We start from the raw sequence: 27,076 nt of genomic DNA, 5'->3' as shown, positions 1-27,076 counted from the left end.
TAATTCACTGTTGTTCTAGGACACTGGGGAGATTTATTACACAGCCTGAGATGTATGTAGATACATAATCTGGATTTTTCTAGTATCATTTCCATGTTGCCTGTTCTTTGTCATTTCTTCCCATTAGAATAAATGGTATTTCATCTACCCTATTATTCAAGTCAGGAACTAAACCATCATCCTTGATACCTCCTCCCCTCCCTATATCCTGCTATCACTTAATTCCATTCATTCTTTCTCCAAAATATATGTCAGAACTGTCTAATTCTCTCCATCTCTACATCATCTTAGTCCAAGTCTCTTTCATCTCATTTCTTGTCTGAATTATTGTAACTGTATCCTAGCTGACCTGTCAGCTTCTCTAATTTATTCTCTGCAAAGCAGACTCTGTGTGTGTGTGTGTCATGTTAATTAAATCTTGGCTTTCCGTTGTGCTTAATAGATTCCATTGTGTTTATAATGCATGATACAGTGACTGCCTGCCTCTTCAATCTCAAATATCATTCTCCACATTGCTTTCTAGGCTTCAACCATGCAGGCCTTTTAACAGTTTCTAGGACTCTTTTTTCATAAGTCTTTTTGCCTTACTGGCTCTGTGTAGTAGGTTAATAATGCCCCTCCCCTCCAATGATATGTGTAACCATAGAATGTAACCTTATCTGAAATAAAAGTCTTAGCAGATAAAGTTAAGAATCTCAGAATGAGATCATTCCAGATTAGACTGAGCTCTAAATCCAATGACAAGTGTCTTTATTAGACACAGGAAAGGAGAAGATGAAAAGGGATACAGGAAAAAGGTCATGTGAAGATGGAGGCAGAGATTGCAATTGTGTTGCCATAAGCAAGGAATATCAGGAATCATTAGTCACTGGTAGAGGCAAAGAAGAAACTTCTCTTAAAGTCTTAGGAGGGAACATGGCCCTGTTAACATCTTGATTTCAGACTTCTGGCCCCCAGAACTGTGAGAGAATGAATTTCTGTTATTTTAAGCCACCAAATTTGTGATATTATGTTATGGCAGCCTGAGGAATCTAATGTACTCTTCCCCATCCCGTAAGTCTCAGCTCCTTGGAGATACTTTTACTGATAGATCCATCTAAAGCTCTAAAGCAAGTCCTACTATCACTAGCTCTCCCATCCTGTTTTCTCCTTTATGTCATCTTTATTTCCTATAAATTGTCAATATTCATATGATTAGAAGTGATTTTTAAATTGTTTTTCAGATTGAGAAAATTCTCTCTAGGCTAAAATTGTTAAAAGTTTTTAACATTAAAATTTTTATTGTTTGCTTAGTTCTGTGGCTAAGTTAAGAACAGTGTGATAGATAGTTCTTTGATCCTCTGTGACCCTACCCCCTAGTATGATAAAGAGATTGTGATTTATTACATTTTATTTTTAAAGTAATATATTAATACCCATGTATATAGAATTTAAAGGTTGATAGTAGAGGTTCTAAAATAGTTTTTCTAAAATATTCATTCTTAATTCTTAATGAATTTTTTACAGTGTTATTACTAAATCTACAGCAGTTATTTCTCCAAATTAAAAGTAATGGTAATCTATTTAGCTATGGGACAGCACTGTTTGATAGTAACACTGCTCAGCATTGATGCACAAGAGTTTGAAAATTAGAAATTATAAAATTTAGCAATAATGTGATTAAATATTAAAATTTTTACTTAAGATGTATTTTTATCAGATCATTGTGCTTTACTTCAGATCAGAGAGTTTATGTTTTGCTTGTGTAAATTTTAATAATAAAATCCTATTTGGTTACTATTAAAATTGTATATATACATACACAGATGCTTTCTGTTGGATTTAGAGGGTGATTTATGGGGTGATGGATGGTGTACAACAGATTTTTAAAAAGACCTGGTTTACTAGTTACAACACTATACCTCACTAACCAGTTGTCAGGGAAAACTGACTTCTAAACAGAGAATTCAAAGAATGAGCAGAAATACTACTCAGCCATTAAAAAGAATAAAATAATGCCATTTGCAGCAACATGGATAGACCTAGAGATCGTCATTCTAAGTGAAGTAAGCCAGAAAGAGAAAGAAATATACCGTATGATATCACACATATGTGAAATCTAAAAAAAAGAAAAAAAGAGGACACCAATGAACTCATCTACAAAACAGAAACAGACTTGCAGACGTAGTAAACAATCTTATTATTATTGGAGGAAAGGGGGTAGGAAGGAATAAATTTGGGAGTTTGAGATTTACAAATGTTAGCCACTATATATAAAAATAGATTTTAAAAAAAACCCCAAGTTTCTTCTGTATAGCGCAGGAAACTATATTCAGTATCTTATAATAACCTTTAATGAAAAAGAATATGAAAATGAATATATGTTATGTATATGCAGGACTGGGACATTATGCTGCACACCAGAAATTGAAACGTTGTAACTGACTGTACTGCAATTAAAAAAAAAGAAGATGAGAGCAAGAAAGAGATTGGGGGAGGATAGAAAGAACTCAGCGGTAGAACACATGCTTAACAAGCACAAGGTCCTGGGTTCAGTCCCCAGTACCTCCATTAAAAATAGATAAACTTAATTACCTCCCTCCCCCCAAAAAACTGATTAAAAATTAATTAAAAAAATAAAAATTGCAACAGAGAAAAAGAGATGGAAGGAAGTGAGAGTTAATGAGGAAGACAAAGAGATGTGAATACTCCCTTGCCAAGCTGTATAGTTTGTTCTCTAATATACAGCTGTGTTCTTAGGAAACTTTGAATTACCAAAAATTGTATTACCACACCTATTAATTTGATATGAATAAAAAGGATTAATGACTTAAGAATAGCAGTCTCAATTTTCCTATGGCAATTTCTACAATAAAGAAATCTTAATAGCTACTTAGAATGTAAACATTATATAAACCTAGACAGTTGTTATTGTGTCGTGGTTAAGTGAAGTTTTGATTTTGGAGTCACTGAATCAGTAGGAATCCTTTTAGTTTCAAATAATAGAAGGTCCTATTACAGTGGGTTAAACAAATAGGGTTTCTTCTCCCCCACCACCCCTGTCTCTGTTCCCATCACCCACAAGAAAACTAGATTTGCTTGTGAAAGTTGAGTGGCTCACAGATGGCTGTCTCTGTGATTCCCTTGATCTTTTTCTTCATTGTTGCATGGTGGATGTTACATCTATAACTGTTCAGATAGCACAGAGTTAGCATTTGTTTCAAAAAGCAAAACTTATCCCACAACAAACTACTCATATCTCATTGACCAGAATTTTGCCATATACCTAATCTTGCCTGGAAGGTAGCTAGGAACAATTGAATTGAGAATGGAGGTTGAGTCAGCCAACCAACAGTGTCAGCCAGAGTCAGATTGTCTGATTTTTAATCTCAGCTCTGCCATATTTTAGCTGTGTAACTATAGTAAGTTATTTAGCCTTTCTAAGCGAAAATTTCTTCATCTGTAATATGAGGATAATTACCATTGTTAAAATAACTACTCTTATTCCTCCTACTCCTATTAAAATGAGGTAATACACATAAAAATCTGAATAATGTACCAGACAAGAGAGTTAGTACCCACAAGATATTAGCTCTGATTATATCATCATCATCTTTCATGTCACCACCAACTTCATTCTTTTATTGAGATAACATAAAATTAACCATTTTAAAGTATACAATTCAGTGCCATTTAGTACATTCACAGTATTGTACAACTATCACTTCTGCGTAGTTCCAGAATATTTTCTTCACCCCATAATAAAACCTGGTACCAATTAAGCAGTCTCTCCTTTACCCTTAACCCTTGTTCCTGACAACCACTAATCTGCTTTCTGCCTCTATGGATTTACCTCTTCTGAATATTCTATATAAGTGGAATTATGCAATATATGTATGACCTTTTGTGTCTGACTTTCACTTAGCATGTTTTTGAGGTGCATCTATGTTGTAGCGTGCATCAGTACTCCATTCCTTTTTATGGCTAAATAATATTTCACTGTGTAGACACTAGTTCATCAGTTGATGGATCATTTGGGTTGTTTCTATCTTTTAGCCACCGTGAATAGTTCTGCTCTGAACATTCATGTACAAGTGTTTGTTTGAATACCTTTCTCACTTCTTTTCATTATATAACTAGGAGTAGAACTTCTGGGTCATTTCTATGTTTAACTTTTTTGAGAAATCACCAAACTAATTCCACATTGTCTGCACCATGTATGAGAGTTCCAGTTTCCTTAACAACATTTGTTATTTTTTTTTGTTTTGATAATAGCCATCCTGGTATGTGTGAAGTTGTATTTCACTGTGGTTTTTGGTTTGCATTTTCCTGATGACTAATGATGTTGAATATCTTTTCATGTGCCCAATGGCCATTTGTTTCTCTTTGGCGAAAGGGCTCTTGAGGTCCTTTGTCCATTTTTAAATTCAGTTGTCGGTCTTTTTGTTGTTGAGTTGTAAGAATTGTATATTCTGGATACTAAACTCTCATCAGACATAATATGTATCTGCAAATATATTCTCCCATTCTGTAGGTTGTCTTTTCACTTTCTTGATAGTGTCCTTTGATGTACAAAACTTAATTTTGATGAAGTCCAATTTATTTTATATTTTGTTGCTTGTACTTTTGGAGTCATATCTAAGAATTCATTGTCAAATCCAGAGCCATGGAAATTTACCTCTGTTTTAGTCTAAGAGTTTTATGGTTTTAGCTCTTAGGTTTACGTCTTAACGTTTGATCATAAAGGATCGATTTTGGATTACTTTTGATACATTTTTGAGATAATTTTTGTGTATGGGACGAAGCATGACCACCAAGTTCATTCTGTCTCCCTTTATCATGAGTATTACCCATTATTATGAAGCATGAAGCCACTGCAACATAATATCTGAGTTGTTTTCCTAACAACTTTTTCCCCATATATTTGACCAGTGGTAGTTTGAATCTTAATTTTTATAATTGAAAATACTCTGCATAATGTAAAATGTGTTCCCTGACTAACTGATCCCATTTTTTTCCTGTGCATAGTAGAAGAACCTGAGCTGCATTAGACATAGCTATAGTAGATCTGAGTTTTTTAATGTATAAAATTGGCAGGAGTGATTAGTAAATCTCTGGGTTTTTTCCTTGGGTTTAAAATTTTATCACTGATTTTGAACATTGAATTTGTTATTGAAGTTTAGTTCATGAAAATATGTAATTGTTACTTTTTCATTCTAATTTTATTTCATTTGGTTATTCATTGTCTGTTATATCTTTTATTGAATGCCATTCCTTGATTAGAAGTTATCTCACTAGTCTTTCTTTCCTCTGTCATCTGCAGTGTTCATGATGTTATAATTTCCTGGGGAAAAGTGGTGATGTAATGGTAGCCTGGCTGTTGCATACTATCCTTTAGCATTAAAAAAAAAATCAATATAGGATGGACAGGATGACCTTATACATTGTTCTGTTAACTGTCCCAAATTTTAACTTCTAAAGTTGCATAATCATTTGTTTTAATGGAGGAATGTATAATTTGGTTGTTCCTTTTTGTAGTACTTGATTCTGAAGCTTGAAAGGCCTGCTATTGTCCAGAATATCACATTTGGAAAATATGAGAAAACTCATGTCTGCAATTTGAAGAAATTTAAAGTCTTTGGTGGAATGAATGAAGAAAACATGACAGAGCTATTGTCCAGGTGGGTTATGATTAAGAGAGAAAGAGTTGTCTTCTTTAGAGCTACAGAGAGACTAAAACTAAACTAAATCTGCTTGACTTGATTTTTCTTGCAAAAGAGAAAGAATATTTCTACCATTTTATTTCTAGTGCCTTATTTTTTAATATTGTCGCTTGAATTACCTTTTCCCCCCTTTTTATAATCCACCAGATACTAATTAATATTATTACCAAAGAAGAAAGAGTAAAATTTGGGGATATTTTTCTACTTCTTGTTTTTCAGTCTTATTTTTGAACTATTAATGACTTCAGAGATACTTCTAAGTTATAATCAAAATCTTTGCTATATAACCTTTGCTATAAAAATATATAATCTTTCCAAAACATTGATTGGTTGCCCTAATCCAGAAGTATTATTTTGGGAATTTAGTATAAATTGGAGACTAAACAGAGTGAAAGTATGTAATTATGCCTAGCACAGTGCCTACCTCTTGGAAGGTGCTCAGTAAATTTGGGTTTTGACAACATAGACCACCAGAAATAGAAGTGTTAATTTGCTCTCTAGATGATAAAAAATGGAAATAGGTAATAGAGTGGACAAAATTTTATGGGAACACTGTCATGCGTAATGTCTGTATTTGCTTTTGCACTACAAAGGCAAAGTTGAGTAGTTAAAGAGACCACAGAGCCCATAAAACCCAAAATGTTTACTCTTTGACCCCTACTTTATAAACCTATAATTGACAGTTATTTCTAAATATTTTCTCATTTGAAAGTTTCTTAGAAAATTTTATGAAATATAGTGATTTGATTACCTTGATTATTTTATGGAAGGGTTAGCAGTGTAATTTTAGAATGTAATTGTGACATTGTATGTCCCTTTAGCACAATACTTTATATAAGTAAATATTATATCTAGACTGCATTTGATTTAAATCATGAAAGTATTTCAGAACATTAGGCAACCTGAAGGTAAGTGACTTCACTGTAAATACTTGTGTCAGTCCTAGTTGTTTAAATAGAGAGATGATACAGGTTTATTTTTATATAAGATAAAGTGGATGCTGTTAAACCAATAGAATAAGGTTGTCTGAAAATTTGTTGAGCTATAAAAGGAACATTGGCATCTCAGTCAGATTAAATAACTTAATTCTCTGAAAAATTCAATATTTGACTCTAAGTTGTAACGTACGAATGTGAATTGTTTTTTAATTTTCTTCTTACTGCTTGAATATTTTATGTTATATTTAATTATACATTAGGGACACTAAGTCTTGTCACACATTTTCATGTATTGTAGTCACACTCTTTAATGAACAGCGAACAGTTTTCATTAACCCTCGTGTAATTAAGAGAGTACAGTTACAATGCAGTTGATGTGAATGTACAAGTTTTATCCCATATTCTCATGTTCACTACTTCTTTACGTTGTCTTTGTCATATATTTTGAACATTGATTGAACCTTAAAATCTGAGTATGATATTAATCTCTGTTTTAGTGTGCTTGCTGTATTATGAAACTAAATTTGATAACCTTATTTTTTTTCCACAGTGGCTTAAAGAATGATTATAACAAAGAAACATTTACCTTGAAGCATAAAATTGATGAACAGATGTTTCCTTGTCGATTCATTAAAATAGGTAAGATTTTTAGCTTTCTGGAATAGAAATAAATTCTTTATATCATCAATCAGCAAACTACAGTCTGCGGGCCAAATCTTGCAGGTCCTCATTTTTTTTTTTAAATAAAATTTTATGGGAACACTGTCATGCGTAATGTCTGTATTTGCTTTTGCACTACAAAGGCAAAGTTGAGTAGTTAAAGAGACCACAGAGCCCATAAAACCCAAAATGTTTACTCTTTGACCCCTACTTTATAAACCTATAATTGACAGTTATTTCTAAATATTTTCTCATTTGAAAGTTTCTTAGAAAATTTTATGAAATATAGTGATTTGATTACCTTGATTATTTTATGGAAGGGTTAGCAGTTGCTCTGAAGTTGTAACATTCTAAAACCAAATACTGATGAATCACTTAAGATAGTATATTATGGTTATTTTCTCTTCTTTAAATTTTATTTTGTGTGTGTGAAAATGTTGGTCAAACACATAAAACTAATTTTATAACCCACTAATAGATTGCAAAGTACTATTTGAAAAATGCTACCTAAGGCATATGTTTACTTAGCAAGTGTTTTAGCTTAAAGTATTTGTAATGCCCCTCAAAACTAGTGTTTTTAACGTTATTTGTTTTCCTTTAGGATGTATTATTTAGAAGGTAGGAAAGTTGAAGTCTTAAAGGTTTTAATTTCCATCTTTATTTCATACCTTTGAAAGTATTATGTTAAAATTGAGATTAAAGATTAAAGAATGATAATAAAACCCAGAATCTCATGTTTTGATTTGGGAGAAAACTTCCTCTTTTGGAACGAAGAGTTCCATTGTCATTGTTTGCCAGTCTAAGAGTTGGCCTGTTCATTTCATTGAGTCAAATATTTCCACTAGGCAAAAAGAATATCTGAGGTCTTAGTGAAGACTACTGAAAGAGGGAAACTAGTTTTAGAATTGGGCTGTTTGCTATGTTACTTTTTATAGATACAGTTTCTGTTGCTATAATAAGTAATTGTATATAAAAATCTATGTCCTGTTTACCTATGACAATTTATGAAGAAGCAGATTTTTTGAATAAATTTAACTCTTGGTTGTTTCTTCTTTCGCACTAATGAGTAATTCTTTCCCCAGTATGCAGACCACCCATTTCTTACAGACTCTTGCATAGCTTTAACAATTCTGTGATCTTACATTTCAAATGTACAAGCAGTGAAAATACCTTATATTTTCATACAATAAATTTAGATTTTATGGTTTTAAAGTACTTACTCAACTTCTAATTGCTTAGTCATGCAAAATGAAGTATTCTCTCTCTTTAAAGTTCTTTTATTTGAACTTTTTGGTGCATTTCCTATAGTGATTAGTTTTCTTTGAAGGAAAATGTCTACTGCTTTTATAGTTCTTAATCCTCTAGTATTATTCACTAGAAAAAGTGTGAATGAAAGTCTGTTAGGAAGTTGAATGGTTTCTTCCCTTAAAAATTTGGAAGAAAACAGGTCTGTTATGAATCAGTTAAACATTTCAGCTGCCTGAAGACAAGAAATTGCACTTCTTTCCAGCCTTTTCTATCATCAGCCTTCTGATTGTAAAGTTTTTTTTTTACTTGACCCTCATGGGTTAGTTTTATGGCGTTCAGGCAAAATGTTAATTAGAGCTTTTCAAATGATTGAAGATACTCACTAACTCATTTGATATTTAGGATATTAATATTCAGATAACTTCATATTTCTCACTTTTCTGTTAAAAATGTAAATAGTGTTCTGCAGTGTTTTTATTTTCCAGCCTTTTCCCAGCATTTTCTTGATAAGCTTTTTAAAAAAATTATATAAGGAAACTGAAACTGAAAGCTTGTGTTAACTTTAGTTTTTTTAGTTTGATATTTTCTTTAAAAATCATTTTAATAAACCACTTGAGTGATATGTAACTTTCTTTTGGTGGTGATTCAGCACAGATATTTCTTTACCTGGTTGGGATAAATTGTTAGAATTCTTCTGAAAAGAAAAAATGTATTTGAATACTTCACATTTATGTTCTACAGTGATATATTTGAAAGCTCTTGCTTTATTTAAAAAACAAGTTTATCCTTAAACAACATAATTTCTAAATATAGTCAGCCCTCAGTCATTCACAGTAGTGGACGGGAACAAAAGCAAGATTTAACTCACCAGCAGATAATCTCCAGATCATGCACTGACATCTAAATATGGTCGTTCTCATTTATAGTGAATATAGCTTATTCATTAAATTTGGCTTCGGCCAAAGTTAAGTCAGTTTGCTCATAACTTAACAAGGAAAATAAGTCCGCATTTTTACTGGATTGCAGGGGTTAGGTTTTAAAATCTGTTGTGTATAATCCATAGTGCCATAGCACAGGTAAATTTTACTTTCCTCTTTTAAGCTACCTTTTGTATAAAATGAGTATGATAATACCTTCTGTGTTAATGATAGGTAACTATATTGGACATTTTCTTGAGTTCTTTTGTAGTTTGTGGATGAGTCTTTTGAATTTTAATTTAAGATTATATTTATAAAAGAAATGATTTCATTTTGAATGTCTCTTTTTTGTTACTTATACTCATGAAGCTCTTGATTTCATGCCTTCTTACCTGTAGTATTTTAAGTACTATAGAAAAAGTACATGTACAAATATAATTTGAACCATCATGTCATTTCAGCAGTCATTATTTACAACTTCTTATGTTTTGATTGTTTTTGATAGTTTGTAAGTTCTTTTACATGTGGTATCTCATTTGAACATTATACTGGAAGATAAAAATCTTTTCTGTTTTAGTTGAGGAAAATGAGAGTAGAAGTCAAATGATGTGTCTCAGGCTTTGTAGCTAGTAAGTGATACATCAAAGACATAGCATTTGGTATATGCTTTTGGATATATGCTTGTATTGCTTTAAAGTAATAATGATAGGTATTGTTTATGAAGCCATCTGCCTAACACTCTGTGAAACAGGTATTATAATACTTACTTTAGAGATGAAGAAACTGAAGTTTAGAAGTAGATGTAAATGACCGGGCCAAGTCCTTATTATAGTAGAATGTAGTTGGGATACAAATTTAAGTCTGTTTTTCTACAAATGTTCAGTGCTCTTACTATGTGATATATGTAAGTTTTGTTTCCTTAGATAGATTGTGAAACCTTAGGGGTTTCTGTCTTGTGTTTTCTCAAATTTTAGAAGCACCAAGCAAACTGCTTGCCTCATTAGAAACATTGTGTATATACTTTTTGAGTTTATTTTACAGTTTATAGGAATTAATCAGTAGCTATGTGAACTTGATGGAGGAAGAGTTAACATCTTTATGTTCTTTAACCTCTAACAAATGTATTCAGCATTTCCTTCAATTATGAATATACGCTATAACCCATAATACTAGCAATACCTGTGACTTGCCACAGATAAAAGTTATAAATTTCCCCCATCACTTTATACTCTGGAAATATAACTTTGAAATTATGATAATTATTAGACCTGCCACTAGATCTTTTTGTCTAATGTGTTAATTAAAAAGCATATATGTTCTATATCATAATTCTGTTTCTTCATTATTTTTATAACTACATTTCAATGCAATTGGTTTGCTCTATGATCCTTTGTATTTTCCTTTCTGCATTTAAATCTGAAAGGGGTTGGATAACAGGGTTCACTGAAGAGCCAGAAGGGGTTCACCACACAAAAGAAGCCAAGGAGCCCATGTTGAAGTGAGGTCTTTGATAGGACTTAGTGTGGACCTAAGTAAAGGACTTAGTATAGGACCAGGTAAGACCTATAAGTAAAATGAAAACTTAGTAAAGAAGGAGAGTTGTTAATTGGGAGATCAGATTCAGGAGAGCAAGTGAAAGGTTTGGAAGGGAAAATCTCTTTAGTGGGAGATTAGATCAGATGACTGAAAACATAAAGTGTAATATATGAGGATACTGGTTATAGATAACTAAAAAGGTTTATGTCTTGATTCATAGCAAGATAACAGTTGTATCAGGAAATTATCTAGGTGACATGAAGGTAGAAAGGAGGTACTGAGTCTTAGATTCTGGAGTAGTCTTGGGTTTTGGTAGATGGGATGGCTTAGATTTCTATGGATTTTTTTGAATTTTTGCAGCCTTGGATGGATGTGGGAGCTTCAGAGAGATTCTTTAGCTTTGGCTAGATTCAGCCTGCATTCTGGATCCTCAGAAGTATTTAGAAGTCTGGATAAGATAAGTACCATGTCTTGGGGTCGGAGGAGGTGCCCTGATGGTGGCCCTTCATGAAAGCATGTGGAAAGGTGACATTTAAAAGTATGTTGTTAAGAAGGAAATTAATATAGTAATAATAGCTAATAATAATAATGATGATAATAATAGCCAACATTTATTGAGCACTCAGCATGTGCCAATTACTGTGGTAAGTGCTTTGTGCACTTATTTCATTAATTCTGTAGTAGAATAGTTGCACCCTTTCAGAATGGTTAATCTTGAATTTTTTAAGATCTTCCACAACCTGATCTTAAAATTATTAGCATCTTCTAAGAAGCTGTTTAGCCATCTAGGCAAGAGCCACCAAAGCATATTGAATGTACCACATATGTGTTTTATTGTGTGGAGATGTTGATCCCCCTCAATCCTAGAGCGGCAGAAACCTGTAACCCACTATTCTTGTATACTAAGTGTCTTATCATCTTCTATGCATGGCATTTTATGAAAAGGGATGAGAGGCACTGATTCTGATCATATCTGTCTGATTATCCCATGGGAAAAACTGGTTGTTGAATCCTAGGATACAAACTCTTAGCATTGGGATGTGTATTAGGAGTTTTGGAGCTCCAATTCACATTTAGATATCTGACATATAAGGCAGAGTATGTCTGATACGCAGTATTATTGTTGTTAATGCCACCAAAAATCATTGGTAAAATTTGAAATGACTGTGCATCATTCTGCTCATTCTGTATATATGCCTTCAGTCTGTTAAAAATTAACTATACTCTTCATTCATCCAATATATGATGTTCTTGTGAGATGACTTCCTAATTAATCTCCCTCCCACAATTGCTTAAAAGTATTTAATAAATAAACATTTTACAGACTTGAATAGATACAATAGGAAGATTTTTTTCCTCCTAATTTTACTGAACTTGGACCTGGAACTTGAGAACAAATTTCAGATCTCTTAACTAATATTATACATCTGATTACACTTAAGACTGTGTTGGGTTTCAAATCTTGTTTTATCCTGACTTTTTTACTATTTGATGGGTATTGCTGTGATGTAGGAGATACATTTTTTAAATGGTACTGCTACATGAAGAAATCAGCACCAAAATAGTGATGATAATTTGGTGTTAGTTGGTAAAGAAAACTTTTGAAATTTCTGTTGTTTGCATATGTAAACTGAAGGGCATATTAAACATTACAGAGGTCCTTCATATATTCCAATGACTGGTTCTTACTGCTTCTGTGTTTATTCATGTATCTTCCTTTAGATGACAATATAGGAAAGCTCTTCTTGAGTGTGATATGCTGGAAAGAGCAGTGGACTTGGAAATCAGTAGACCTGATATCAGATATTGTGAATATTCTGTTTTGATACTTAATCAAAGCTTGAAAAGTGTCCGTTTCTTAATGATAGTTGCATTACTCAGTCTGAACCATGTCAGTGTTATATTAGAATCTATTGGCCTGTCTTGCACTTTGAATCAAATCTTTTAGCCATGCATGAGTTTGTAATATCATTCATTGGTCATTTAGAAAATATGGTTCACTGAGTTATGCAGATCTTTCAAATGTTGAAGCATTTCATTATATAATATAAAGAAAATTACACTTGTTAATCTCAGCACCAATCTCATCATAAAACTCTTAAGTACTAGGAAGTAGTTAAGCTCACTGTGGTGGATATCAATTTTCCGAAATTCTAGCTATTCCTCAGAAGCTTGAATTTTATCCTTGGCAGCAGATACTTCATTTTGTTACCCTTGAAATAACAAATAAATGTCTGGCCAATTCCCACATAATCATAGATTGTCAGACTTTCTTTTAAGGAAAAGTAGTACCCTGTTGGGCTCTCTCAATGCCTATTTCAGCTCACAACTCAGACAGCTATACAGGTCCTTTATCTTGAGACAGCCATCATACTTTGGTATGCTTCAGAAGTGCTTTATGTGTCCTTTCCATTTTGTCATGCAAAATATTGAAAAGATATGTACTTAATTATAGAGATTTATTAAAATTAATTTTACATATCATCAGAGACATTCTTAAATGAATTGCCTTTTTTTTTTAACTACAGGTATATGGTGGTGAGAAATAGAGTTCAGTTCATACTGTATTAAGGAAAACGAGAACACCTGCATGCTACTACGTTTTGTGGCGCTACCAAGGTGTCAGCAGTTTTACCTTTGGCACCATGAGTGCAAATGTCAGTACAGTTGGGAAAAAAAAGGTTATAAAGTCCTAGTTGTATTATGAAAAATAGTTTTGACCACATGGAACCTCCTGAAATGGTTGTAGGGATTCCCCTGGAGCCCATGGATCACACATTAAAAACTTCTACTCTGTCCTGTCATTACTAATATGAAATGTTATCTTCATCTTATGTTGAATTCCTCTGGATCCTTGAGGGATTTTTTGGATACACTCTTCTGCTCCAGTGATTTTTATTTCCTTTTCCTTCACTAATATCAAACTTACAATTATTGTATCTTTTTAGTATGTTTATTTTCTTACTGTTTTATAATTTTTGATATTCTTGTTCTGATTTTTTTTTCAGATCAGCTTGTCCAGCTACATGTCAAGAATAAAAAGGGTATATACCATAAGGATTTTGAGATTATAATAAATTTGTAATTAATTTGAAGGGAATTTCCATATTTACAACATTGAGTTTTCCCATCTAGAAACTATTAGGACCTTTCATTTATTCAGTTCTTAAGTAAAATTTTTTATTTTCTTAAGTAGATATTGCATACTTTAAAGTTTATTCGAAGGTATTTTAAGCTTTTTTTACTATTATAAAGGAGACTTTTTCCATTATATGTTCTACTTGGTTTTTATAGGTATAGGGAAAGTTATTTTCATATATTTACCTTGCATACAGACGTTGAAAGTTTTTCAGTTAAATCTGTTTAATTTTTTAGGTAGATGTTTCATCTTTGATAATATTTTTTCTTAATTTGCTTTTTTTTTTTCATAATTTCATTGGCTAAGATCTCCCATATACTGTTAAATAGAGATTATTTGGCCTCTTTATCTTGTTCCTGACTTGAATGGGAATACTCGGTGTTTCTCCATTAGGTTTTTTTTGTTGTTGTTGAGATTTTTAATGCTTAAAATCTCAATAATGATAAATCAACCAACCATACTTCCAAAAAAAAAAAAATCAGGGCAATGAAGTGGGGTTTTTTTCCCTTCATTTCTTATGTATTTAGAGTTTTTAAATTTACATTCTTTTTTATTGAAGTGTAGTCAGTTTACAATGTTGTGTCAATTTCTGGTGTACAGCATAATGTTTCAGTCATACATATACATACATATATTCATTTTGATATTCTTTTTCATTATAGGTTACCACAAGATATTGAATATAGTTCCCTGTGCTGTACACTATAAACTTGTTGTCTATTTTATATATTGTAGTTAGTATCTGCAAATCTTGAATTTGCAATTTCTCCTTTCCCACCCCCTTTACCTGCTGATAACCACAAGTTTGTTCTCTATATCTGTGAATCTGTTTCTGTTTTGTAAATAAGTTCATGTGTCTTTTTTTTAGATTCAACATACAAGCGATGTAATGTGGTATTTTTTCCTGTTTCTGGCTTACTTCACTTAAAATGACAATCTCCAGGTCCATCCATGTTGCTGCAAATGGCATTATTTTATTCTTTTTTGATGGCTGAGTGGTATTCCATTGTGTATATATACCATAGCTTCTTTATCCATTCATCTGTCAATGGACATTTAGGTTGTTTCCTTGGCTTTTGTAAATAATGCTGCTATGAACATTGGGATGCATGTGTCTTTTCGAATTAGAGTTTTCTCTGTATATATGCCCAGAAGTGGGATTGCTGGACAATATGGTAAGTCTCTTTAGTTTTTTAAGGAACTTCCATACTGTCCTCCATAATGACTGCACCCAATTTACGTTCCCACCAATGGTGTAGGAGGGTTCCTTTGTCTCCACACCTTCTCCAGCATTTATTGTAGACTTTTTAATGATGGCCTTTCTGGCCAATGTGAGGTGATCTCTCATTGTAGTTTTGAATTGTATTTCTCTAATAATTAGTGATATTGAGCATCTTTTCATGTGCCTTTTGGCCATCCAGGTGTCTTCTTTGGAGAAATGTCTGTTTAGGTCTTGTGCCCATTTTTTGTTTGGGTTGTTTGTTTGTTTGTTTGTTTTGATACTAAACTGTAGGAGCTGTTTGTATATTTTGGAAATTAGTCCCTTGTTGGTCACGTCATTTGCAAATATTTTCTCCCATTCTGTAGGTTTTCTTTTCATTTTGTTTATGATTTACTTTGCTATACAAAAGAGTATAAGTTTAATTACATCCCGTTTATTTTTGCTTTTATTTCCTTTACTCTAGGAGACTGATCCAAAAAATATTGCTGTGATTTATGTCAAACAGTATTCTACCCTTGTTTTCCTCTAGGAGTTTTATAGTGTTCAGTCTTACATTTAGATCTTTAGTCCATTTGGGGTTTATTTTTGTAAATAGTATTAGAGAATGTTCTAATTTCATTTTCTTACACATAGCTGTCCAGTTTTCCCAGCATCACTTATTGAAGAGGCTGTCTTTTCTCCATTGTGTATTCTTATCTCCTTTGTCATAGATTAATTGACTATAGGTGCATGAGTTTATTTCTGGATTTTCTACCCTGTTCCATTGATCCGTGTGTCTGTTTTTTTGTGCCAGTATCACACTGTTTTGATTACTGAAGATTTGTAGTATATAGTCTGAAGTCAGGGAGCATGATTCCCCCAGCTTCATTCTTCTTTCTCAAGATTATTTTGGCTATTGGAGGTCTTTTCTGTTTCCATACAAATTAAAAATTTTTTTGTTCTACTTCTGTGAAAAGTGCCATTGGTAATTTGATAGGGATTGCATTGAGTCTGTATATTGCCCTGGGTAGTATGGCAGTTTTAACAATACTGACATTTCCAATCCAAGAACATGGTGTATCTTTCCATCTGTTTGTGTCATCTTCAGTTTCTTTCATCATTGTCTTACAGTTTTTGGAGTACAGGTCCTTTGCCTCCTTAGTTAAGTTTATTCCTAGGTATTTTATTCTTTTTGATGTGATGGTAAATGGGGTTCTTTTCTTAATTTTTTTCCTGCTATTTTGTTGGTATATAGAAATGCAGCTTATTTCTATATATTAACTTTATATCCTGGGACTTTACCAAATTCATTGATGAGCTCTAGTAGTTTTCTGGTAGCAGCTTTAAGATTTTCTATATATAGTATCATTTTATCTGTAGACAGTGACAGTTTTACTTCTTTTCCAGTTTGGATTCCTTTTATTTGTTTTTCTTCTCTGATTGCTGTGGCTAGTACTTCCAAAACTGTTGAATAAAAGCGACAAGAGTTGGCATCCTTGTCTTGTTCCTGATCTTAGAGGAAATGCTTTTATCTTTTCACCATTAAGTATGTTAGCTGTGGGTTTGTCATATATGGCCTTCATTATATTGAGGTATGTTTCCTCTGTGCCCATTTTCTGGAGAATTTTTATCATAAATGCATGTTGAATTTTATCAGAAGCTTTTTCTGCATCTATTGAGATGATCATATGGTTTTTATTCTTCAGTTTGTTAATGTTGTGTATCACATTGATTTGCAGATATTGAAAAATCCTTACATCCCTGGAATAAATCCCATTTGATCATGGTGTATGATCCTTTTAATTCATTGTTGGAGTTAATTTACTAGTATTTTGTTGAGGATTTTTGCATCTATATTCGTAAGTGACATTGGCCTGTAATTTGTCTTTTGATTGGAGTGTTTACATTTAAGGTAATTATTGATATGTATGTTCTTATTGCCATTTTGTTGTTTTAGATTTGTTTTTGTAGGTCTTTTTTCCTTCTTTTTGTTCTCTTGTAGTCTGATGACTATAGCTTTACATTTAGATTCCTCTTTCTTTTTTGTGTGTATATCTATTATAGATTTTTGATTTGGGGTTACCATGAGGTTTTGGTATAGAAGTCTATATATACACATGATTGTTTTAAGTTGCTGATCTCTTAATTTCAAATGCATTTTAGATGTCCTGGATTCATACCCTCCTCCTCTCACAATTATAGGTTTTGATATCATATTTTACATCTAATTGTTTTGGGTATCCTTTAACTGCTTGTTGTATATACAGATGATTTTTACTACTTTTGTCTTTCAACTTCCCTGTTTGTGTGTGGATGATTTCCTACCTTTACTGAATGTTTACCTTTATCAGTGAGCTTTCCCATTTTGTAATTTTCTTGTTTCTAGTTGTGGTCTTTTCTTTTCTACCTAGAAGTTCCTTTAACAGTTGTTGTAAAGCTGGTTTGGTGGTACTGAATTCTTTAGCTTTTGCTTATCTGTGAAGCTTTTGATTTCTCCATCAAATCTGAATGAAAACCTTGCTGGGTAGAATATTCTTGATTGTAGATTTTTCTCTTTCATCACTTTAAATATATTGTGCCACTCCTTTCTGGCCTGTAGAGTTTCTTCTGAAAAATCAGCTGATAATCTTATGGGAGTTCCGTATGTTATTTGTTGCTTTTCTCTTGCTGATTTTAATATTTTCTCTTTATTTGTAATTGTTGTCAATTTGATTACTATGTGCCTCAGCATATTCCTCTTTGGGTTAATCCTGTATGGGTCTCTGCACTTCTGGACTTGAGTGACTGTTTCCCAATCTAGGGAAGTTTTCAGCTATTATCTCTTCAGATATTTTCTCAGGTCTTTTCTCTCTCTCTTCTCTTTCTGGGATCTCTATAATGCAGATATTAGTGTGCTTCATGTTGTCCCAGAGGTCTCTTAAACCATCCTCATTTCTTTTCATTCTTTTTTCTTTTTTCTGTTTTACAGTAGTGATTTTAACTACTCTGTCTTCTAGCTCATTGATCTGTTCTTCTGCCTCGTGTAGTCTATTCTTGGCTCCTTCTAGTGTATTATTCATTTCAGTAATTGTATTCTTCAACTTATTTTGGGTGTTCTTCCTTATATTTTCTTACTTTTTGCTAAAAACTTCACTCTGTTCATCTGTTCTCCTGAGTTCTCTGATGACCTGCACAATCATTACTCTAAACTCTTTCTTGGATAGATTCCCTATCTCCTCATCATTTATTTCTTCTTCCGGGATTGTATCTTGTGCCTTTGCCTGGAACGTATTCCTCTGCTATCTCATTTTGTCTGAATTTCTATTTATATTTTTATGTAGGTTAGTTTCGTTGCTCGACCTTGGAGAAGTGGTCCTCTGTATGAGACTTCCTATGCATTCCAGCAGGGCACTATTTGTCATCTAAGGGCCAGGGTCCAGCTCATCCCAGGATAGTCTGGCCTGTCTTTGCAGGCTCCTTCCACAGGCTGTTGAAATTTTGTTTTCTTACTTTTGGTATCTTCCCTCTGGTGGGTAAGGCTGGACAAGAGGCTTGTGCAGCAGGCAGAAGGGGTTGGTACCTGCCCCACTGCTGGATAGAGCTGGGTCCTGGCCCTCTGGTGGGCAGAGCTGTGTCTAGGGGTGTGTCTAGAGGTGGCTGTGGGCTCAGGAAATCTGCTGATGGTTGGGGCTGCATTCCCACTGAGTATACTGTTTGGCCTGAGGCTTCCCAGCACTTAAACCTACAAACTATTGAGTGGGGCCATGTCTTAGCACCAGTGACCCAAGCAAGGTGCCAGTCTCCAGGAAAGCTCATATAAATGAACATTCCTCGAATGTCCACCCCTGCCTCTTATGTCCCCTGGATGAGCTGCAGCTGCCCCCTACCTCCCCAGGAGACATTCCAAAACCAGCAGGCAGTTCTGGCCTGGGTTCCTATGAAATCAGTGCCTCTGCCTTTGGTCCTGGTGCATGCAAGATTCTTAGTGCACTTCCCAAGAAAATGAAGTCTCTGTACTATGGAGCTCCTGCAAGTAAGCCCCACTGGCTTTCAAAACCAGATGTTCTGGGGTCTCCTCCTCCCAGTTTCAGAACCCTAGTCTGGGGAGCCTGATGTGATGCTCACAGCTCTCACTCCTGTGGGAGGGCCTCTGCAATGTAATTTTTCTCCAGCTTGTGGGTTGCCCACCCATCAGGGTAAGGGGGTCCTATTATTATCTCATGAGCATGCCCTCCTGTCATCCCAGGTTCCCTCTTTATGTTTCCAGTTGAAGATCTTTTTTGTCTTTTTTTATTGATGGTTACTCAGCAGTCAGTTGTGGTTTTGTTGTGATCTTGAGAGGAGGCGAACTTCTGGTCCTACTCCTCCACCATCTTGACCAGAAATCCAGGAGATTTTTTAAAGTAAATTTTATTAGTTTACTCTTAGCATCTGTTGAGGTAATCAAATATGTTCCTCTGTTAACATGGTGAGTTACATTAATATTGCTCCTACTGAACCAATCCTTCCATTCCTCAAATGAGCTGTTTAGTTACAGTGATAAATTGGTAGAATTTTTTTGCAACTTTTTTTTTTTAAATTTTGAATATGTACTCAGCTGAGATTGGCCTTAAATCCTTTTTCTTCTGGTTTTGTTTTCAGGGTTATGCCACTTTGATAAGTAATTGAACTTTCAGTCTCTTTCTATGCTAATATAGTTGAAATTAATATTGTTTGTAATTATTTGTTTCTTGTGGATTTGGTAAAATTTGCTTTCTAAATTTATCTAGTCTCCTAGGCCTGTTTTTTGGAGGATAAACGACCAGTTTGAATTTATCTTTGGTGTTTTCATCATTAAAGCAACCTCATGATGGCATTGAATCATGTTTCTTTTTGCTACTGTAGCCCCAGAACCTAATAGTACAGTGTTGGGTGTACAGAAGATATCCAGAAAATTTGTTGAGTGACTCCTAATAAACTTGAATAGTGACTTGACTTCACTAAAATTTTATTTGAACTATGTTAATTTTTCCTTTTTATTTCTCTTTTCCTCCTCAAAGTTCCACTCTTATCATGGGGACCCAGCTTTAACTTTAGCATCTGGTATGTTGAACTTAGTGGCATTGATGATCCCGATGTAGTACAACCTTGTCTCAACTGGTATAGCAAGGTAGGACTGTATTTTAAAGTCCTGATTTTATGTTTCAGGTGCATACATTAAAGAGAGAATTGTGTCAATCTATTGTCTTCACTGAGAATAACTTAAAACATTGACAGTAGTAATAATAATTATAAAGATTAATCAACACTTATTAAACATTTACGTTTTGTCAGTTCTAAACACCTTTCTAACTTATTTACTCATTGCCACTCTATGACATAGGTACAGTTATTATCCATATTTTACATATGATGAAGTGGAGCACAGAGAGGTTAAGTATTTTACCTGAGGCCACAGTTATAAAAGTTATCAGATGCTTTAGATAGTATGTAAATTCGTATCTTCATCTCTTTAAAATCTTTCTGCTACATACTTTGTGACCTTTGACAAGTTATCATAATTTACTAAGCTTCAGTTTTGCCATTTAATAATGGAAATAATCATGATGCTAATGAATAGCATTAGTACAATGCTTAATTATATTTCGTATGCTTAGTTAATGCTTAGTAAATACTGACTTTATGTTAGTAATTGTCACTTATTGTTTCCTACAGTAGTAACTAACCAAATCTCTTCTTTACATAACTTCTCTTGTGTTCCAGTAGTACCGTGAACAGGAAGCCATTCGCCTTTGCCTAAAACACTTCAGACAACATAACTATACAGAGGCCTTTGAATCACTGCAAAAGAAAACCAAGATTGCCCTGGAGCATCCCATGTTAACAGATCTGCACGATAAATTGGTATTGAAGGGTGATTTTGATGCTTGTGAAGAATTGATTGAAAAAGCTGTAAATGGTATGTCATAAACATGTATATTTGTATTTTAAGTATATACAAGAAAGTTTTTTTTTTAAAGAATGTACGTTTATGCCAGTTACTAGTTTATTTCTTTCTTCCCCACTGTCCCTCTACCCATCTTTTTACTCTGTAAAGATGTTAGCTCCTTGAATTAGGCACTGCTTTTATGTAAGACAGATCTATGATGTAATGGGACTTGAAAAACAAAAAACAAACATACTTGAACTCACATATCAAAATCTAAGTTGTCACCTTGGAAAATCATGCACTTAGGAATGCTAACATTGACTGTCACTGAACCATGTTAGAAAAAGACTTTTAATGCTCCTTTACATATTTTTGTTAACAGCAAATTGTCATTTTTAAAAAATAGTATAATTTTGGGGCAGGATAGGGAGTAATTGGATAAGCCAAAAAATTTTATTAGCTTACTGTTACAATGAATGAGGAGATTTGTATTGGAAATATCATCTGTGTGATGTAGATGTGACATAATCGCTGATTTTCTTGGGTGGCCTATAATCTGGTTTCAGAAGAGATGTCAGTATTAGAACATAACATAATCTCCCAAAGTAAATGTTTTAGAGGATGACACTAATTGAATTTTTAAGGTCTTGTATGTTATGTTATTTTTAAAAAAGGAACTCTGTTGTTGCTGTGTAGAATGGCATCCATTTAAAAAATTTCCTATACTTTAATAGTAACAAAGAACAGAACAGGTGCTTGTGGTAATGAGAAAAAAAATTCAATCTTTTTTCTTTTCTTGGCACATAGCTCCTAAACCCCTCAGGATCTGTGGAGTATAGGAGGGTCTTTTGTATGCTGAGATGACTGGTGGCTGGGGTCCTAGATAGCTTCAGATCTACAGAAAGACCAAACGATGTGATTAGAGGGTTGAAACTGTCAATCCCATTCCTGACCTCTGGAGAGAGGGAGGAGTCAGAGATGATATTCAATCACCTATAAACTAATGTTTTAATCAATTATCCCTACATAGTGGAACCTCCAAAAAAAAAATCCGTAAATAGTGGAGTTCAGAGAACTTCCAGTTTGGTGAACATATGAAGTTGCGGGGGAGGATGGCATGCCTGCAGAAGGCATGGAAGCCACACACACACACATATACACACCCTCCCCAGTACCTTGCCCTACATCTTTCTTCTGTTTGGCTGTTCCTGAATTATATTCTTTATAATAAACCAGTGATAGTAAGTAAAGTGCTTTTCTGAATTTTGTGATTACTATAGCAAATTATCAAACCTGAGGGGGTTGGGGAGACTCCCAGTTTATCGCCAGTAGGTCAGAAGTACAGTGGCTTGGGACTTGCATTTGGCATCTGAAGTGATAGTCTTGTGGGACTGAGCCCTTTTAACTTGTGAGATCTAACTCCAAGTAGATAGTATCAGAATTGAATTGTTAGATGCCTAGTTTTTGTCAGGGAATAGGAGAAATGCTTGGTGTAAGGAGAAGACCCATTCATTTGGTGTCAGAAGCATTATAAGTGAAAGCAGCTTAATGCTCAATATGAAACTTGTGGAATGATACAAAGGTGTATAGAAATTCTGTTCTTTTTATAGAAAGAAATAAGGAATAATAAACTTTCTCTGTGCTCTGCTTTTATATATTTTAACCCTTTTACTATTGTTCATTATTATTAGGTTCTCATTTTTTTATGTTGGTTGACTATTTTACCACTGAAGTACTACTTTCCTTGAGTTTATAAATTTAGAGTTAACTTAAAATTAATTGCTTCCAGATCCATTGTGTTATAATAACAAACCTACCTCTCAGCCTTGTACATTATTACTGCTTACTTAATTGATGATGATACTTGCAAATAAATGATTACTATGTTTGAAGTAGAATATACTTGGGAGTATACCCACATGGAACATATAGGATAATTAGTCTCTTACTAAACCATCAAAATGCCACTAGTGAAAGCATATATATGTGTGTATGTATGTTTCTGAGAATGAATTCTGTATTTTTTAACCTTATAGGATAAAGAAGGCACATCTAATTTTATGGAGTTTTTTTTTGTGCGTCTTGTTTTAAATCTTCAAGACGTTTAATATTTTGTTAAGGTAAACAACAAAATAACAAAAACCACTAGCAACTTTACATAATCATTAGATTAAGAACAGTTAGGTTTTGAAACTGTCTCTTTAGCAATATACTCATTAAAGAGAAGCTATTAAAATCATGTGCAACCCTGCTACTGCAGAGACTTGAGTTATCCTTCTGACTCTAGGAAGGAACCGAGTTTAAGGAAATTGGTGTTACCTATTCTTGAGACTTACAGCCAACTCATATTTTTTGTACTTCTCACTGGCTTGGAACAGTGTTTAGTTAATAAACATTCCTTACAGGATCGGTTTGCTGCTGACTTCACTGATGATGATTTTGTTGGACAAATAAGGAAGTAAACACTGCAGAGTTCTTTGACTTTTGCTCCATTGAAAACATAGCAGAAAAGGCTGCCTGCTATATAGGAAAGTCTAGGGAATCAAAAGCATCTTCCAAGTTTCTTATAAATGGAGGAAACAAAAACTACTTTTAGTATATTTGGTATATTAGTGTGCCCTTCTTCAAGTATGGTCTACATTTTAAGAAAGTGTTGGGCTGTACTTATTTCTCCTATTAAAGCTTCCTATTTGCCTAGAAACATCCCTACATTTACATTTAATTTCATTAGAGGTGATTCTTGAACCAGTCATTGCTGCTTCCTGTCTGACAATGCCAGGGGAAAAAGGTAGACTCCAGTGATGATCGGCAAAAGTAATCACCTAAGAACAGGAAATACTTAAAGAAAACCTCCTTTTGCAGTATTTATCTTATTTGCTAATGAAATAAAAGTTTGCTTTTTGTGTGTGAGCTAAAAGGAGGGATCAAGTTTAATAAAGTGGTCCTAAAGTTTACACTTGAGGTCTTTGTTTCCATTCCTCCCCCCTTTTCCTCTTCTTTTTTTTTCTCTTCTACCTTCCTCCTCCTTCCTATTCCTATTCTTTGATTTATGCAGTAGTTGTTAGTTATATGGTAGGCTTAATTCCCTCTCCTTAAAAAATTTTTTTGAGATCTCAAATCTTGTTGGAGTTACCTTTGTGGCAAGGTTTTTAACTACAAATTTAGTATTAATAGATACCGGGCTATTTATATTCTGTATTTCTTTTTGAAAAAGTATGGGTAGTTTGTGTCTTTTTAAGAATATGCCCATTTTGTCTAAATTGGTAAGTTTATTGGCATAAAGTTGTTTATATTCCATTATTGTCCTTCTAATACCTTATGTCATATCATTTTCCCTCATATTGGTAATTTTTGTTTTCATTTCTCAGTAGTCTGGCTAAAAATCTATCAATTTTAAGAAAACAACTCTTGGGAGTTTTTTGTTTTGTTTTTTCTTGTCTTTTCTCTCTATTTCATTGATTTCTGCCTTTATCTTCATTATTTCCTTTTTTTCCTACATACTTTGATTTTAATTTGCTCTTTTCATAGTTTCTTAGTATGAGAGCTGAGGCCATTAACTTGAAATTCTTCTTTTCTAATGTAGGCATTTCGTGTTAAAAATTTCCCTTTAAGCACTGCTTTAGTTATATCTTACAAATTTTGCTGTGTTGTTTTCATTTTCATTCAGTTTAAAATACAGTTGACTCTTGAACAACGTGAGAGTTGGGGCCCCAACCTCTCCTCCCCTCTGACCCACCCACTATGCAGTTGAAAATCCACATATAACTTTTGACTTCCCCAAAATTTAATTACTAATAGCCTACTATTAATTGGAGCCTTACTGGTAATGGTAACATAGTCAATTAACACATGTTTTGTATTTTATATATATTATAGACTATATTCCTACGATGAACTAGAAAAAATGTTAAGAAAATCATAAGAGAAAATACATTTACACTGTATACTGTGTTTATTGATATCATAAATTTACATTGTCTGTTTACAAGATAAATTATCAATACCTACGTCAGTATTGTCTTAATGACACAAAACGTTGTGGGTATTATACGTATTACTAACACTGGACATCAGAAATGAAGAGATAATGTGAAAAAATTCATTTTTATTTACTAGTATAACAATTCATGCATTGGTAATGAAGTAGCAGCAATATGAATGCTTTATAACAATCTAGTGTAATTGATACAATTGTGTCACAGTAGTTTAGCATATATGCTAATGAATGGTTATAAAATTTTTATAGCATACAGTATTAATCATATTCATAATACAGTATTAGAAACATTGTTACATTTTTTAAAAAGTATTTACCTGTGGCGATAGACTCATAGTTTCTGCAGTTGAGAGAGAGAGGAAGGCATACTGGAGAGGGGTGGTCATACTGTATGGTCATGCAATTCTTTGAAAGCAGAGTTATAAAACAGTAGGAAAACTAACACATTATTAATTTTATTACTAAATAGCACTCACCTTATACCTATATAAGGCTAGACTAGTATCTGTATACTTGATGCATTCATGACATACCTAACCCTTTCTTAGTTTTTTTTTTTGTATTTCTAGGCTACGTGGTCGTTCTGTGAGTTTTTTTCAAAGTGTTACAAATCTCTTCCAAATTTTCCAATATATTTATTGGAAAAAATCCACGTATAAGTGGACCTGCACAGTTCAGACCCATCTTGTTCAAGGGTCAGCTGTACTTAGGTGTAATGACACATTTTTCTTTCCAACCCTGATACCTTTTTCCCCCTTGTGTTTAATCTTTTGGCCAGAATATTTAATAAAAGTTTGCCATGGCATAATTATAGTGGATACCCCTGTGTAGTTCATGATCTCTAAAGAAATACATTCTGCATTTCATTGTTAAAGATATCTTTGATCTGGGGCTTTGGAGATTCCATGTCAGATTCCAAGATTGCTTAGAGTTTATGCCATAAATACATACTGAATTTTGCCACTTTTTATCTACCTTTCATGATATGATTTTCCTACTCTACTACTATGTGAAATCATAGTAATTGATTTTCTGATGTTATACTTCATATATACTTAACTGTGTCATATATTTTTTGGCGTATTTTGGATTTAGGTTGAGTAATGTTTTCTTAGAATTCTTCCAATGATTATTAGTAAGATTGACCTTGTAATATTTCTTTCTCTAAAATTCTTCAAGTTTAGTATCTTTGTCCACATAATGGGTTGAGGAATTAACTTTTTCTTCCAATTTTCTGAATAGATGTAAGATTTGAATTATTTCTTTCTCAGATACTTGGTTGAATTTACCATCGAACTAGCTGCTTGGGATTTGTTTGGGGGAGTATTCTTTGCCTACCAATTGAATTTCTTTAAACTTTGTTGTAGGACTATTCAGAGTTGTTTGGTTGGTTTGTCGAGCTTTTAACAAGTTATCATTTTCTGGTTATTTGTCAGTTTCATCTAAAATTTCAAACTTATGGCCATGAAAGTATACCTTATATTTGCTTATTAACTGTTTAATGTTTGTAGAATTTCTGGTGATGTCTTTTTTCATTTCTTATATTGGTTATTTATTAATTCTTCCCCCCCATCACTTTCATGTAAGTTTATCAAGTTCACTGATCTTTTGAGGGAATCAACTTCTGGTTTGATTCTTCATGTTAACCTTTATGTCCTTGATTTATACTTAATGTTTAATGTTGTCTTTATCTCTTTGAGGTTAATGTGTTTTTTATAACTTACTGAGATGAATGCTTAGCTTATTAATTTTCAGACTTTGTTATTCTCCCATAGCTGCATTTAAGTATATAAATTTGTCTCTACTTACATTTTAGTTGTGCTAGGAAGTATTTTTGTTTTTGTTCAGTAA

At 33.3% G+C, this 27,076-nt stretch overlaps 1 protein-coding gene across 13 annotated transcripts in view; it reads left to right on the top strand.

The window, feature by feature from the left end:
- Positions 1-27,076, top strand: part of MKLN1 (muskelin 1) — a 169,654-nt gene that overhangs the window by 44,676 nt on the left and 97,902 nt on the right. For 11 of the 13 annotated variants that reach the window (XR_012074266.1, XR_012074267.1, XR_012074264.1 and 8 more), the window contains 5 exons: positions 5,518-5,660; positions 7,191-7,279; positions 14,010-14,045; positions 20,360-20,469; positions 21,066-21,258. Coding sequence is in view for 9 of the 13 variants with exons in the window: in XM_072964451.1 (XP_072820552.1) it covers positions 5,518-5,660; positions 7,191-7,279; positions 14,010-14,045; positions 20,360-20,469; positions 21,066-21,258 (571 nt within the window). In the remaining 4 variants the exon portion in view is untranslated. Of the gene's footprint in view, positions 1-5,517; positions 5,661-7,190; positions 7,280-14,009; positions 14,046-20,359; positions 20,470-21,062; positions 21,259-27,076 lie in introns of those variants that run through there. The other 2 variants (XM_015237638.3, XM_031674502.2) reach the window with 2 other exon arrangements.

The sequence above is a fragment of the Vicugna pacos genome, chromosome 7 (assembly GCF_048564905.1).
Source record: "Vicugna pacos chromosome 7, VicPac4, whole genome shotgun sequence".
Classification (NCBI taxonomy): Eukaryota; Metazoa; Chordata; class Mammalia; order Artiodactyla; family Camelidae; genus Vicugna; species Vicugna pacos.
This window is presented reverse-complemented; position numbering and strand designations above follow the sequence as displayed.